The 15521-nt window shown below is 37.5% G+C and overlaps 7 protein-coding genes across 7 annotated transcripts; 2 read left to right on the top strand and 5 right to left on the bottom strand.

The window, feature by feature from the left end:
• Positions 1-225: 225 nt before the first annotated feature.
• ECM16 (ATP-dependent RNA helicase ECM16) lies at positions 226-4113 on the bottom strand (the record flags this gene model as incomplete). The annotated part of the gene is made up of 1 exon (XM_448390.1): positions 226-4113. One exon carries the CDS (start codon positions 4111-4113, stop codon positions 226-228), a length of 3888 nt encoding a protein of 1295 aa, XP_448390.1.
• Positions 4114-4466: 353 nt separating this feature from the next.
• On the top strand, positions 4467-5528 carry SAS2 (histone acetyltransferase; the record flags this gene model as incomplete). Its single annotated transcript, XM_448389.1, has 1 exon — positions 4467-5528. One exon carries the CDS (start codon positions 4467-4469, stop codon positions 5526-5528), a length of 1062 nt encoding a protein of 353 aa, XP_448389.1.
• Positions 5529-6090: 562 nt separating this feature from the next.
• On the top strand, positions 6091-7260 carry DLT1 (Dlt1p; the record flags this gene model as incomplete). The annotated part of the gene is made up of 1 exon (XM_448388.1): positions 6091-7260. The coding sequence occupies one exon, from the start codon at positions 6091-6093 to the stop codon at positions 7258-7260; it is 1170 nt and encodes a 389-aa protein (XP_448388.1).
• A 309-nt stretch (positions 7261-7569) lies between these two features.
• On the bottom strand, positions 7570-10633 carry STO1 (Sto1p; the record flags this gene model as incomplete). Its single annotated transcript, XM_448387.2, has 2 exons — positions 7570-10130; positions 10609-10633. 2 exons carry the CDS (start codon positions 10631-10633, stop codon positions 7570-7572), a joined length of 2586 nt encoding a protein of 861 aa, XP_448387.2.
• Positions 10634-11024: 391 nt separating this feature from the next.
• Positions 11025-13757, bottom strand: EPO1 (Epo1p; the record flags this gene model as incomplete). The annotated part of the gene is made up of 1 exon (XM_448386.1): positions 11025-13757. One exon carries the CDS (start codon positions 13755-13757, stop codon positions 11025-11027), a length of 2733 nt encoding a protein of 910 aa, XP_448386.1.
• A 427-nt stretch (positions 13758-14184) lies between these two features.
• PKR1 (Pkr1p) lies at positions 14185-14445 on the bottom strand (the record flags this gene model as incomplete). The annotated part of the gene is made up of 1 exon (XM_448385.1): positions 14185-14445. The coding sequence occupies one exon, from the start codon at positions 14443-14445 to the stop codon at positions 14185-14187; it is 261 nt and encodes an 86-aa protein (XP_448385.1).
• A 293-nt stretch (positions 14446-14738) lies between these two features.
• Positions 14739-15005, bottom strand: NCW1 (Ncw1p; the record flags this gene model as incomplete). The annotated part of the gene is made up of 1 exon (XM_448384.1): positions 14739-15005. One exon carries the CDS (start codon positions 15003-15005, stop codon positions 14739-14741), a length of 267 nt encoding a protein of 88 aa, XP_448384.1.
• Between the last annotated feature and the right edge of the window lie 516 nt (positions 15006-15521).

The following is a 15521-nucleotide window of genomic DNA, read 5'->3' as shown; positions in this document are numbered from 1 at the left end:
AGCTTCTTATGTTTGTGATCCATTTACTTTGGTGTAGCTTATTTGCTTATTTGGGACAAAATGGCCATCGCTAGTTTTTCAAATATTGTGCATACTGATATACGAAAGTCACATGTACCCAAGAATGAATTTTTAAAAATAGTACTAGTTTTATTGTTAAATATTACTGCATGCTATACTATTATATACAGATAACTACTAAAAAACTGTATCATTGTGGTGAAGTTATTTTCTCTGGTGTTCTGCATTCTTATAATTTTTGTTGGTAATAAATTTGTCAACTGTCCAAACACCATTTTGTTTAACTTGATGAACGGGAATGGGATTCAAATCCCAACCAACTTGCAGGTCACTATCTTTCTGAGAACCAAACCTAGGTACCACATAACAATAGCGCTCTGTAGGTGCGATGTTGATCACTTTTAGTCCTTGGCCTGTAATTGGCTTACTGTAACTCAACAACATACCCTTTCTGGCAACATTGGCCAAAGGAGTACTTTTTATGTCACATAATGGCACTAACCTTGTCACATTATTAGCACTCAAGTTTAATGTGTTATATACAATGAACTTTGGTGGCAGTTCACCAATATTGTTAATCATCGATGAAGGATGTATGTATACGAAACTGTCATTTACATCATTGGCTAGCTTCCCCATTACAGGTAGGTAGGGAATCTTATTGATAACTGTGCGGTTCGTAATTTTAGCTTCTTCAGGATATAGAGCGTCTGCTCTTATAGCTACCTTATCTATGAACCCAACACATATCATCTGCTTTAACATTTTTAATTGGATTTCAGATGGTAAATCCGTTCTCAAATCCTCATTTGTTATATTGATTGCAATACTTTCTTTTGAAGTATTTGATTTAACAATATAAGTGAGCTGTCTTCTTAATTTTTCAATTTCATCCATTACTTTCCTCCTCAAGAAGTTCGACCTTACAAAATCATCTCTTTGCTTGTTTGGAACGTAGTTCCATGCACATGTAACACTAAGTAACTTGAAAACATCACTATATTTATCCAGCTTACTGAATTTAACTCTACTTTTGTAGAACTTATTCCTCAGATTTTTCACTCGTTCCACCTCCTGCGAATCAATGAACTCAAGTTGCGCACTTTCATTACCATCATCACGCTTTACTACCTGAGCTTGTTGAATACCTAACTCTTGTTCAGTTAGAAATGGATCACCGACTGAAAGAGCACTAATAATAGATACAATGTATGGCATGCAGCCATGTTCATTTGACACCAATAACATTTTCGAAAATCTTGGAGACAGAGGGAAAAGGCTCATCTTTTTACCATCCTCAGTAACTTTTTCCTTGTCATCTAGAGCGCCAAGATACTGTAAAAGTTCAATCGCTTTCTTTAATGATTCCTTATCTGGAGGGGTTGGAAATGGGAAATTGACAATATTATGTATCGCCATACTTTTCATCTGAAGAACAACACTTTCCACAGGCATTCTCAAAATTTCTGGTTTTGAAAACTGCTCAAAGTCTCTGTCAAATACGGCAGAAGAATACAGGCGGTAACAGTGACCTGGACCAGTACGACCAGCTCTACCACTTCTTTGGTCTGCACTAGCTTTACTAACCCATCCAACTTCAAAGCTTTGAACTCCATTGCTATTATTGTATTTTCTTTCCTTTACTCTACCACAGTCCACAACATATCTAACACCAGGTATAGTTAAGGAAGTTTCAGCAACATTTGTTGCTACAATACACATTCTTGACCCCTTCGGAGGCGACTCAAAGACTTTCATTTGCTCCTTAGTTGGCAATAAAGAATACAGTGGCAGAACATACAAAGGATCATCAGGAGTTTGATCATCTGTCAGTTCTTCATCAAAACCTTCTTCATCATCACTATTATCATCTGTGACATTCTCATTCTCATTCTCATATTCAATATCCTCCAAGAATCGTTTCTCATCCTTATCATGTACCGTTAAATCAATATCTTCTTCCTCCATAGCTGCCGTTCTTGGATCTACTTTCACCTTTGTGGCCTCAAATTCCAAAGCCAACGATTTATTTTTAGTTTTGAATGGGAATCGTTTCCTTAATTTTTTAACCATCGCCGTAATTTCATTTTGACCCGTCATGAAAATCAAGATGGCCCCAGGAGGTAACCGCTGATGAATCTTACATGTCTTCCGAAATGCTTCATCCGCATAATTAAAGGCAGTCTTTCTGTTAAAATGAACCGAAACAGGAAATTGCCTAGCTTCAATCTTCAATATAGGTGGTGGCGACGAGAACAAAGAGGAATTTTCACTGAAGTCTGAAACTCTTAAGGTTGCTGACATAATAACTAGCTTTAACTTGTTGTATCTCTTTGGATCTTCATTATTTTTTTTTGCACGCAACTTGACACAACGACTTAGCATACCAATTAAAATATCGGTGTTAATATTTCTTTCATGAGCCTCATCGATAATAATAGCAGAATATTTACTTAGTAAAAAGTCTTCCATTAATTCCCTCAGCAAAACACCATCTGTCATGAACTTTACTCTGGTATCTTCCTTACTTGTTGAGTCGAAACGAATTTGATATGCAACTTTGTCACCATGATTCCCCAACTCATTGGAAACTCTTTCAGCCATAGAAACAGCTGCGACTCTTCTAGGTTGGGTTATTCCAATCATTCCTCCATGCTCAGTTGAATCAGGAGAACCGTAACCTGATTCATAAAGAAACTGTGGGACTTGTGTTGTCTTACCAGAACCTGTTTCACCACATATTATGACTACATCATTGTGATGAATCGCTTCCATAATAGTGTGTTCCTCTGCAACAACTGGAAGATTCAATCTTTGGGCCATAATTTCAGGTTTCCTTTCAACATTAACAAAAAAGGCTTTTCTTTTTAGACCTTCATCTATGGGGATATGTGTCTGCTTCAAGCCGTCATCCATATCCTCGGGCCTAAATGTTGGCTCTACTTTAAAGCTTAAACTTGGCATTTCCACATCAACATCTCTGCCTTCTAAGCGCCTTATTTCATTGTTTGCCCATGATTTGAATTCCTCCGCAACATTTTTTTTCTCAGTATTTTCTATGCCATCTGTCAGATCACTTATTTCGGAAGAGCTATCTCCAGAGTGTTCTTGTTCACTTGAAACTTCTTTATCTGATGATTCATCCTCTCGATCTTCGTTATTATGTTCACTATGATCCCCTTCCATAGACTGATCAACATCATTGTCTTCACTATCAAAATCAGTGCCATCAGTTTCCGAGGACGTATCAAAATCATCCATATCTTCAACATTTTTCCTCTTCATTTCTTCCATTGCCACCTTCTGTTTCCAGTTATATTTTTTTTTAGATGTTTGTTTTAATGGTTTGACTTTAGTAACATTAGCAAAGCCGAATCCGAAGCCACCACCCATTCCACCTGTACTTGCAGGCCTACGATCAATAAAACTAGATGCGGTATTACCGAATTTACTTTCAAAGTCTTCCTCGTCATTGGCTTCATCATCATCATTGCTAATACCAGATTCATTATTATTATCCGATAAATCTTGATCACTATCGCTGTAGGTGTAATCAGGTGTCCTTTTTTTAGGTTCACCTTCAATTCCTTCCCATTCTTTCACATCATGTTCCTCATATAATATATCTTTTGTTAGCTCACTGGCCCGACCTTGTTTCTCTAGTTCAAGCGCTTCAGCAAACCTTTCTTTTTTTGTCTGTCTACCTTGGCCCAATTTTTTCGAGCTTGTCAGTAAAGATGTATCAATCTTATAGTCTTGTAATTTGCCTATCAATTCTTTCTTCTCTTCCCTTTTCAGTTGGTGTTCGATAAACTTTTCTAACCTCTTCTTCTTGGTACGTGAAACTTTACTTTCTTTCGGTGTGAAAAGCTCCTCCAATTTTCTCTTCTTAATCTCCTTTTCTTCCTCCGTCATAGGCTTTAGAAGAACAGAATTTGTATCCTCTACTTGTTTCTTCTCATCCTTAGCTTCTTCAGAACCATCATCAAGATGTCTTAAAAACTGCTTGTTTCTTACTCTTTTCAACTCCTTCAACTTGGCCATTTGGCCAGCTCTGGCTTTCTCATTAAACCGCTTCCTGTATGTACCCATGCTGCAAAGAAACCAAACCGGTCGCTTGATCCTCTTCTATACCAGATCTCCCAGTTAAATCAGATCTGATTGTTATACTTCACAATGCTCATCGCTAAGCTCATCGCATCGCTTTTTAAAGCTCATCGCTTTTTTGTCTGAAATTTTTCACTTTTTTGCACTACCTGCGTGACGTGCTGAACTTTCTGCACGATTGTTCATCGGAAGGCCCAGAGAATAGCAAACACAAACAGTTTTATCAGCACTTTATAGTTAACATCGTCTATATGTGCCCGTTAGTTGTTAACTGTGTTCCTTGGTGGTGGTAACCGGGATATAGAGCTGGAGCAGGAGCGCTGCAGTTTTGAACTAGGATGAACGTGGAAGAGAACGATGATTTGTATGGTATTTTAGCCGAGAAGAACATCAAGTTCGTTCAATTAGGGTTGTTCAAGAAGTTTGAGACTTGGTATGGTACCGCTGTGTATTTCAACAGCGAGAACAAGAAGCTTGGGTTTTATGATGAGACTCAGATGAAGCCAGGTCAGCAAGGCAATGGCTATGGTAGAGGTTCAAAGATCATCAAGGGCAAAACTGTCAAGAAAAAGAAGATGACTAACAAAGCTTTGAGCTCATTGAATGATCATGCGTTATCCAACATTCAGCTTAAGAGCAATCCAAAGACCTCGGATAATCAATTTTGGTTAGATACTCTCTATGTGTGTGAATATTGCTTTAAATACACCGATGTGAAAGACGATTTTGTAAATCATGTTCACCAATGTTCTTTCAAGGAGAAGGCACCCGGGAGGATCAAATATAAAAGTCCCCAATACACGATACGCCGGGTAAAGGGCTCTAAACACCAACTGTTCTGTCAATGTCTCTGTCTTTTCACTAAATTATACTTGGATAACAAATCTGTTTTCTTTAAGCTAGATCACTATGAGTTTTACATAGTCTATGAGACTGGAAAAACCATCCCCATGGCATTTTTCTCAAAGGATCTAGTGTCTTATAACCAGAACAACCTAGCATGCATCTTGACTCTTCCTCCATATCAGAGAATGGGCCTGGGCTCTCTACTTATAGAATTCTCGTACCATTTATCCCGCCTAGAAGGTATAGTATCTGGACCTGAGCTTCCTTTGTCACCATTTGGTCTTATAGGGTATCTGCGATATTGGTCACTAGTGATCTGCTGGCAGCTTTGCGAAGGCGACCTATCTAACTTTGAAAGATTGTCAATACAGGACATATCTTTAGCCACAGGGATAAGAATAAGTGACATCATACCGACCCTGAAACACTTGAACTGCATTATAGATGAAAACCACATAAACCTTAAAGTACTAAAGCAGTGGCTTAAAACGCATACTAAACCAGGGCAAAACCCATTCATGATTAATGAAGAATATCTACTGATAGACGATTGAACTACATAGTGCTCTTTTGTGCGAGTGACAAAACCTCCTCTTATCCCACATAATTTGACTAACTAATTGCATATTCTATTTCCATACCACATATATAAAAACTTAAGTCTAATTGTACAATAATTGTACTATCACTGAGGGATCATTATTATCTGCATATATCCTGGCCCATATTCATCACCATCCACGTAGCATTATTTACCAACCATAACAATAAACTCATCATCGCAGGCACGATTACCATAATAACAGAGGTTCCCGCAGCAGCCAGTTTGGTTAGTAACTAAAATAACATAATATGAAGCAAAGTTTGAAATCATTAACTATAGCTAAACTGGGACTTACAATAACAAAACAAAAAGACGTATTTTTACAAGGAACTTTTTTCGAGGAAACTACAATAATTTACCCGATAAGAAATTGGGACAGTGACTGGAACAGTTATAAACATTCAGAAGTTTTGAGATTAATAATTAGTATATCAGAAATCAAGAGCTTAATGATACATTAGGGAAGTAATTATTTAATTGGTTTACCTAAAGATCTGAAGCTTTTTTACAGAATGATTCTTCAAGAGCAACGACGACTCCGATTGTGGTTGTACAAAAGTTCATTATTCATATCAGTTCTGTTTTTGATTGGTTTTTCCATTGTACTTCCTGTAGACTCAATCGTCCAAGCTATACAATCAGAAAATAATGGATTCAATACGATCATCGTTATTGGGTCTTTAGCAGTATTCTTTGTGGCCGCTGTCACTATTCTAATCGGAAGGATGCTTTTACATAAAAGCTGTTTGAAGGATATTCCAAGGCGTTATATTCCAGTTACGAATGCCGATCTCCCGCATAAATCCAGTAGAAAAATGGTTATACACAATATGGAAAGATCAAAAAAATTATCCGGACTTTTCAAGACGCCTAAGGATCCGGTAATCCATCCGGGTCTTGAACCTCCAGCCAGATGCGACGATCCAAATACCCCAAAAATTCTACCAGAATATTTAAATTATAAGATTTGCATAAAAAGTGCAACAGATAGACTCAAATATTATGGCCTTTTTCTAAACAGCGCATCTGATGATGTGAAAAGCTCACAAACATTTACTGATCTCGTGAAGTCACAGTTTATCAAGGGAAACCATAATAAGAGACAAGTGCAAAGAGCAAAAGACTTCATAGAACTTTATGAGCGAATAAGATTTTCAGGTGATGAGGTTTCTAGAAGTGAATTCATACAGTTTGCGGAAAATTGTATTTATTTCAGCGATTTGATGATAACAATGGATATTACCAAAGTTGGTTTAGGAAATATTAGCACCAGATCTCAATTATCATTTAATATCGCAGGTAGTTCTGTTGACAGAAAGTTACGTAAACTCAACACTGCCAGGTCCAATCAGATATCAAGACTATCTTCCGGTCAATATCCTGATATTACAGCCTTCAGATACGATACATCCAACTCAGACTACCACAGGCAGGAAACCGACGAAGATGACTTTGCACTAGATGATATGGATTACTTTCCCTCTGTTCCACCTTACATGATCAGAAGAAACAGTACAAATACGGTTTCAATGAGGATACCAACAAGTAATAGCGACGACCAGTATAATTTGGGATTCAATGAAATAGGCGATGAAGACATACAGAACAATGACCAAATAAGAAGATATATGTCTAACACCTCTAAAACAGACAGTTTTAAAACAGTTATTCATAACGGATAATATTTTATTTTTATTCTTTAATTTAATTTACTAGCATTTTTTACAGGCATAATTTATAAACATAAAGACTAATCATATGTTGATATAACTAAGACTATCTTGGTTTATTGATGAAACAACTTCAATATTAATGTTTAAGACATAGTTATTTTCACCAATTTCGTTATCTGCGAAATATAAATATTCTGTTCTCATATATAGGAATATATTGAGAATCCGATCAATTTTATTATGACATGAATTGAGTGTATATATATACATATTACAGATTTTACTTAGTTGCGTTTAAAAATACTACATTCTGTTAAATCATATGCTATTAAGCTCACCCAACCAAATCTTTATTTGCTCTTTGGTTGATTGATGAGGTACAGCTGTGTCTAAATTACCCAAAATCTTGTCTGATAGACTCTTGTACTTGAGGCTGTACTTTCTCAGCAAACTCTTAATAAAAACAATTGATGTGTAGTATTTCCATTTCAAGTCATATGCAGCCAAGTCAGATGCATTGTCTCCATCTGTTAATTCAAATATCTGAGGAACATCAATATCTTCATCTAATTGAATGTTTAGCTGACTAACAGTGTTATTTATGATAATGCATAGTTTCTCTAAGACAAACTCAAAGTCGTCCGCATGCTCAATTTCTAATGTTATTTCATGCGATAGAGTTCTGAAGATAGCTTCAATTGCAGTGCTATCGACTAATCCGTAATTGTTAGCCAATTCCTCATTAAGAGCGAAATTGATAATACTTCTAGAAGAAACAAGCTCAGCAAACTTGAAAGCATCAACAATCAAATAACCATTCTGAGAGTTCGAATTCCAAAACCTTATAACTGCTTCAATAATAATAAATTCCTTTTGATCTTGATCAAGCTCAATTTTATCCAGAACATATTTAAAATCGTCTTTAAGATCGCTGATGTATTTATTAGCGTGGGAAAGTGACCTACTACCAGATTCCAACAAAGCTTGTACAATTAATACTATTATGAAGCGATCAAAATTTTTGATTATGGAGCCATGATTAGCTTTTATCTTTTCAAGAAGTTGTTCTAACTCAGAAACTTCACGAGTATTATTAGGTTTATGAATGTAATCTAATAATTCAACAACAACATCCCTAAGAGGAGATGACTCGTGCTTGAAATAGAAATCATTCTTTTTAATGTTGATTGGTTCAACAGTGTAATCAACATAAAATGACTGATAATAAGCAACTAATGCGTCATGAGCAATGTATGACGAATCCAGATATTGCTTAAACTCTTCAGGTAAACTTTCTTCAACATCAATAGGATTAGATGTCAACCTCAATTCTTTATGAATCAAATTTCTGATAAAGTTTATGTTGGGATCGTAGAAAGACTTTGATAGATTTTTAGAATCGTCCTCCCATTCATTCCACTTCCAAGAAAAGTTGAAGTTACTCATTTGAATTGAAAACCAATCTAGGTAACGTAACCTTAATTCAAAATCCATATTTTTCAAATGACTGTAGAAAAATCTAAATGCCCTACCAAATACAGGTGCGATTGCTTTTGGAGAATTTTGACATATTTCAACTAACAGGGTGTAAAAATAAGCAAATGGTTGAGAAACATCAGGCAATTTGAAGATTAGACTAATAATTGTTTCAATAGCCAAGTCTTCAATTTTAAATGTAGTGGCTAAAGGATTCTCTTCATAAACATTCGATAGCTGAGCAATAGAGATGCCAGGTTCTGCAAATATTCCCTTCTTAAAAAACAAATCCAATGAAACAACTTGTCTTGCAACTTCTTTACGGTTAAACTCTAAACTCTCTACTAAGTCAATAATAATATCATTGAACAGTTGGCCAGCATATGTAGTGATAGGGATCACAGTTTCAAAGTCATGTGTCTCATTTGGAACATAAACTTTGAAAACATACCTTGGTGTATGCCACATAGAATCCACAGAACCTCTCTGGTGCCCCAAATCCATATATTCGGCAAGATCTTCAATACTTGGAAGTTGGAGAGGGTCGTTAAATCCTTGGTCGCCAGATTGTTCAGTTAACAAATGTATCCAATCAGGAAATAATTGTTCTAGATCCTTCAAATCATCCATTAGTGACTTTTTGACATTGCTTAAAACTAATTGAACAAGCTCTGCACTGTCAAATGGAGCACCATTATTATATTCTCTTAAGAGATTAATTTCTGTTGATTTCACCTTATAATTATCTTCAACAAACTCTAGAAGAGAACCAACCTTTTGTTTCAAGTCGTCATCATTTCTGTTGAAGAAAAACAGATAAGGTATGTTAAGTAGTGTGTTTGTGTACAGCGCTTCAGATAATGGGTTCCTCTTGTTAGTATCAGATTGGTTAAGATCTATACTCAACTGCAAAAAATCTTTGAAGATGGAGATCAACTCATCATTCAACAGCATTGGAGATAATGTTGCCAAAAATCTCAAGATTAATTTAATCTTGTTCCATGGACCAGTATCACTAGATTCTGGCTTGTATTCAGGATCAACACTTTGGTTGCAATATTTTTGTAGTTCACTGAAGAAGAAATTGACCACACCCTTACCAGCAGCCTCATTTCTTGAATTGACAACCATCGTCAATAGGGCAATTGCTGGTAGTTTCTGTGGTTGTTCCAAAACAACGGCTCTAAACGTTTGCAATAAAGCATCATTGAAATATTCTTCATGACCAAATTCGTTTACTATGGCATCACTCAAAAATTGAATATCTTCTTCAAAAGCCTTGACAGATTCACCAATAGTTCTAATATCAGGCATCATTTCTTTACACAATTGGACCACAGGTGGAATCCTCTGCCTTTTAGGCATACGAGGTCTATAGTCGTGGTAATCTTCATCATCAAAATCTGTTACAAGAATCATCTCAAAATTTATTATCGACTTCTCAGTTGTATTTTTGGTAGATTATTTCAATGCAGTGTTTTCCACCCTTCAGGAAACAGATTAAGGGACAATTATCAAAAACAAATATATCACATAGGCCAGATCAACGGTTTATTATAGTCAATTTCGGTACAACACAAAATAAAACCTATGAATGCCACTAATTTAAAAAGTACAACTGGAGATTAAAAATAATTTAAGAGAAAAGATAATGTATCGTTAGTAAAAAAAAGAACTATAGAGGACTGGCAAATTGAAGTGAGACGATGTTTATAATTCAATTCAAATTGGTACTCTGTATTTCCAATTGAGCTTCATACTATAAGCATATTGTAGAATTTTGTGTCATTGAATGCCAGTTCTTGAAAAAAAAATGCTCTTATGCCGTTATGTCGCCAGTGAGCATATCGAGATGCAATAAACTTGCAATGGTAAACATACCTCCTTTTCTCTTCCTATTAAACATTGTTGGAGTTATTGGGGTCCTTTTTATGTAAGATAAGTTGTTAGTGTAAGTACAAAATATACTACGGTCTTTTAAAATCCATGGTAATGCTATTGTTGATTTTTTTTCCAGATTTTCAATTTCTTAAGAAGGTTAGTCGTGAATTAGCATATTCCATCAATCAATTATATAGGAATAAAACAAATTAAAATACTACTACATATTATATATTTCTTCGCTCTACAGTCTTGAGCAAAATCAATGCTAACAGCAAAAATATTTTTTTATATTTAATGTAATTGAAGATTCCAATACCCTTCATAAAACCATCAAAACCTACTTAACCCTATTAAAATTAGTTATGTGTTATACGTTAATATTATGTAGTATGCTGATTATGTGGCAATTAGGATTAGGAATTATGTTCTAATTTATCCAATCTAGCTTGTAAGTCATTCAGTTTCTGAGATTTCGCCTCTAGTTGTATATTTAATTGCTCAATTCTGTATATTAGCTGTGGACGACTTGGTTTCGCCCCTCTTTCCTGAAGCAATATTTGTTCTTCTGCAATAAATCTCTTCAATCTTTCATCATTTAACTGTTGTATTAGTTCAACTATTTTTGCAGATTTCTTTCTCATCTCAGTTTCAAACTCAACGATTGACAACTGCTCTTCTTGCTCTCTTTCAAAGTCATTATCACTGTTTTCCACATCGGATGATTTCTGACCGGATGCCAGTGATCGTATTTTTTGCTCCAGCACTGTTTCTCTTTGAATTGATTCAGCTAACTCAGTAGATACCAGTGTCACCTCTCTCATCAATGTTTCGTTTTCCTTTAGGAGGTTTAATTGCTCTTCTTTTATTACAAATGTCTTCTCTTTAAGCTTAGCATGGTCTGACATAGAGCTATCGTGTTTAGAATAAATAGGTTCATAAGCCTTGCTATGAGTATCCGAAAATACAAAATCAACAGTTTCAGCTTCATTTTGTAGGTTTGTCTGTGCCGATTTGGTAGGAGTGGACGTTAAATTGCCACTCGCACTCGCCTTATTATCTTTTTGCTTATAAGTGAAAGTGTCATCCTGCGCGGAATAATCCGAGTCGACACTGGTTTCACTAGTAGGTCTTTTGCTTAGCCTTTGTTCTGATGAAAAATTTCTGAGAATATTCTTTGCTTTTATCAACGACTCTCTTCTTTTACTTCTTTCATCCTCAGCATCGATGATTTTCTTTTCTGAGGTTGTGCTACCATATGGATTGTCGTATACCGAACTAGAACCCGATTCTACCCTATTTTCATTGGCCCGAGAATTTAATTTAGTATCATCAACAAACTCCTGAGCAGTTTGGTATTGGTCCATATCAGTCATATTTTCAAGTTTATAAAGACCGGTAACTTTATTTGAATTAACTTTCTTTGAAGGGGAATCACTAAATGTAGATGAATAAGTATCCACTGACTGTCTTTGAGGCTGACCCAATTTTGTCCTGTCATCAAGTTTTAGAGATCCTAAGCCGTCTTCTACTAAACTAGTTCTATTCTCATGTGACAAAGCATCTTCGGTTAGTCCTTTCTTTATATCATTCCAATCTTCGTTATTTGATGATTTCTGCTGTTCTTCATGATCCTCTATAGAAGGCTTCATTACTTGAATTTCCTTCACCATATTTTCCTCTTGTTGAGGTTTTGATAATTTTAGAACATTTAATTTTCCTGAGCCAGCAATCGATCTACCAGGAGTAGGTTCTTCATCATCAGGAATAGATAATGGTGCGACATACAGCTGGTTCTTCAAAGGAGAAGTTGCAGTGATATGATTTTCATTATCATTTCTCTTAACGTTATCATCTATGTTTGTATTAATAGGCTCAGTGTAAGGTCTTGCGTTTTGGCTTAGATATGGGTTTGGCGGTAAATCATCTGAAACTGGTTTTTGCTCACTCATGTTTACCATTGGCCTGCTTGATGTTGTTTGCAAGGACATGGCTCTATCCGCACTAATGTTACCAGTGGGGCCATTGAAACTCTGTTGTGAATTCATCGGTCCTGGTCTTTGATTGTTCATCGGTACTCTATTTGGGGAGGTGTTTCTGGGACCAGGAGTAGTCATTGTGCCGCTAAAATTTGGTTGTTGGTACATCGGCTGAGCGTGTTGTGGTGGACCTCTCATCATTGGGTTTTGTGCACTCATCATAGAGTTTGCTCTAGAGTCACCCATAAACTGACCATTTGGAAGACGATTATTTGGCGAATTTCCAGGACCAGACTGTTGGTAGAACGGACTGCCAGAACCAAAACCTTGCAATGACATGGCTCTAGGATTTGATCCGTTGGGAGGCATCATCTGTTGATACTGCTGATACTGTTGTAATTTTGAAGGCGGCGAAGGTGTTTGTGGGGTTCCTTGTTTTGCCATCCGGTTCATCGCAAGCTTTTTCTGAGTGGTCATGTATTTTCTGTAATCCGTGTTCGACGTGTTCTTGTCTGTTGTTACAATAGTTGGTATTATTGGGGCGGTGTCTCCTCCGTACCCGTACTTGTCACCTCCTTTGTTGGCATTCTTACGTATGTCATTGTATGTTATCACAGACGCGGATGGGTCCTCAATTATGTCTGCTCCTTCCTCGTTGTCGTCGTCGTCCCCACCACTACTGCCTTTCTTGGACTTACCGAACGGGCTGTGGTAGCCCTTCTGCTTGAAGAACCCGGATATAGACGACTTCTGTGTCAACGACTGCGACCTGGGGTATGGGTTACCTTGCGCAGGCGCATATGGCGTCCTTTGGTACATGTTCTGCTGGAAATACGGCTGCTGCTGCACTTGTTGTTGTTGTGGGGCCGCGTACATCCTTTGCGCAGACACAGGAGGCATCTGGTACTGCTGTTGCGCGTGCTGTTGCGCGTGCTGTTGCGGGTGCTGTTGCGGGTGCTGTGGTGGGTACTGAGGTGGGTATTGGGGCGGGTACTGCTGTTGCGGCGGGTGGGGCGGGAACGGCATCTCCTCCTTCTCACCGTTCTTCACCGGCAGTTCCTGGGTGATGTCTATGCCACCAATATCGCTCTTGAGCAGGTTGTTCCGGATATTGAACTGCTGTGGCTGCTGCTGGTGCTTCCTGTTTAGCGCTGTAATCCCGGCATCCATTGTTGTCGTCCTTGGGCTGTGCCTGGGCGACTACCACAATGGGCAACTCGCACCATTTGTTTATATATTAGGAGAAAGAAGCTATTATGCAAGAAAGAATCGACAAAATTCCTAATTAGGCCAGGCCCACAGACCACACCGCAGAGTTGGGGGGGGGCCCACTACCACAAGCCCATCTAGAAGTTCGCCTGGCAAGAAAAAGTGGAAAAAACTCAAAAGAGCTGAAAAGAAATTGTGCGGCCGTTTCTGGGGCATGTGGGTGTAAACAAAGGACCCAAAGAAAAAAAACGTAAATTGCCAATGACTTGGCATTGGCATTCTAAATGGGTTTCAGTGTGGGAACTATGAAAGGAGTCCAATTAACGTACGTAGTATATAACTTCTATAAGAGCCGGGTTAGACAAAATTTGTGGAAGGCACTATTCTGCTATTCTGCTTTAGTGGACTTGGACAGTTCTTCGTTGGACTTCAGTTTTGCGGATTTGAGTTCTGCTATGAACCATATCACTGTTATCCAAAGTAGGAAAGCGATCACGAACAGGAAGTAGAAATGTATAATGTGTGTAGAGTAGATGAGCCATAGCAAGCTCACTAGCAAAGCAGCGAAAGATATATGTGTAGCGATGATAAGTTGTGGGGAGGTACCTGGTTCGAAGATACTTTGCCAGAGGGAAGTAAAGAAGCTCATTGAAAACTTTGGTTTTAGTTTAGATTATTTTGGTAATATTATATTAAGGATATGAATACACATATGTTTATAAAACAACTGCTCTATCTTTTGCTTTTCGACCGACAGGCCAGGCAAAGATACAAAGCTATATTATATATATAACATATATTAATGGATTTGGGAAAAAAAAAGTGAAAATGAACGATGCGTTTTCCTAATTAGTGGCTAGCACTTAGAAAATGAGAAAATGTTTTCTATAACGGTGGGGAGGTTTGGAAAGGGAAAAAGTGTTTTTTTGGGTGGAAAATCCCTTAGATACCAGCACCTAGAACGAAAGAACCGGCCAAGAAAGCACCGATGGCGACACCGTACTTCCAAGAGACTGGGGAAGCGATCATGCTAACAGCACCGTTCTTGGTCTTGGAGGACTTGTGGGAGGAAGTAGAGTTAGCGGAAGCAGCGACGGAGGAAGCAGCGACGGCACCGTTGGTGACCAAAGCACTGTTGGTACCGATGGAAGAGGAAACACGGGAAGACATGGAAGATAGAGAGGAAGAAACACGAGAAGAGGAAGACATTGTTCTTTATAATATATGTATTGGTTGTTGTTGTGTACTGAGTAGTTGTGGTACTGTAAATGTGTTTCGATTCGGATTCTTGTTCATCAATATGGCCTGTTTATATATTAATTTCTAGTGGTGGGAAAAAAAATGTATTAGCATTCATTGGATGCAAAGCCCAAAGGAAAAACCAGCCATTCGAGGAAAAGCGCGAATTTTTTTTTAGATTGTAGCCAGATAAGGGTCGGACAATGCTATAAGCTTGGAATGTTGGTTCTTGCTGCAGTTGTCTAGAACAACGTAATGCTGTGGTGGGCGTTGCACCTCGACACCACAGGCTTAGACTGCCAAAACATTTCGCAACACAATCTGGTGTCTGTAATTATCGCTCGCTGCGGTTCTTTTGCCAGAAGCAAGAATCGAAGCACCCCCCACCAAGCCTCGTCAGTTTTTTTACTTCTGTACGTCACTTTCTAAGAATATTACTACGCTTTTCCTTTTTTTTTTGCTGATTCATTATTTGTGCTGGTTTTT

The sequence above is a fragment of the Nakaseomyces glabratus genome, chromosome K (assembly GCF_010111755.1).
Source record: "Nakaseomyces glabratus chromosome K, complete sequence".
NCBI classification, from domain to species: Eukaryota; Fungi; Ascomycota; class Saccharomycetes; order Saccharomycetales; family Saccharomycetaceae; genus Nakaseomyces; species Nakaseomyces glabratus.
This window is presented reverse-complemented; position numbering and strand designations above follow the sequence as displayed.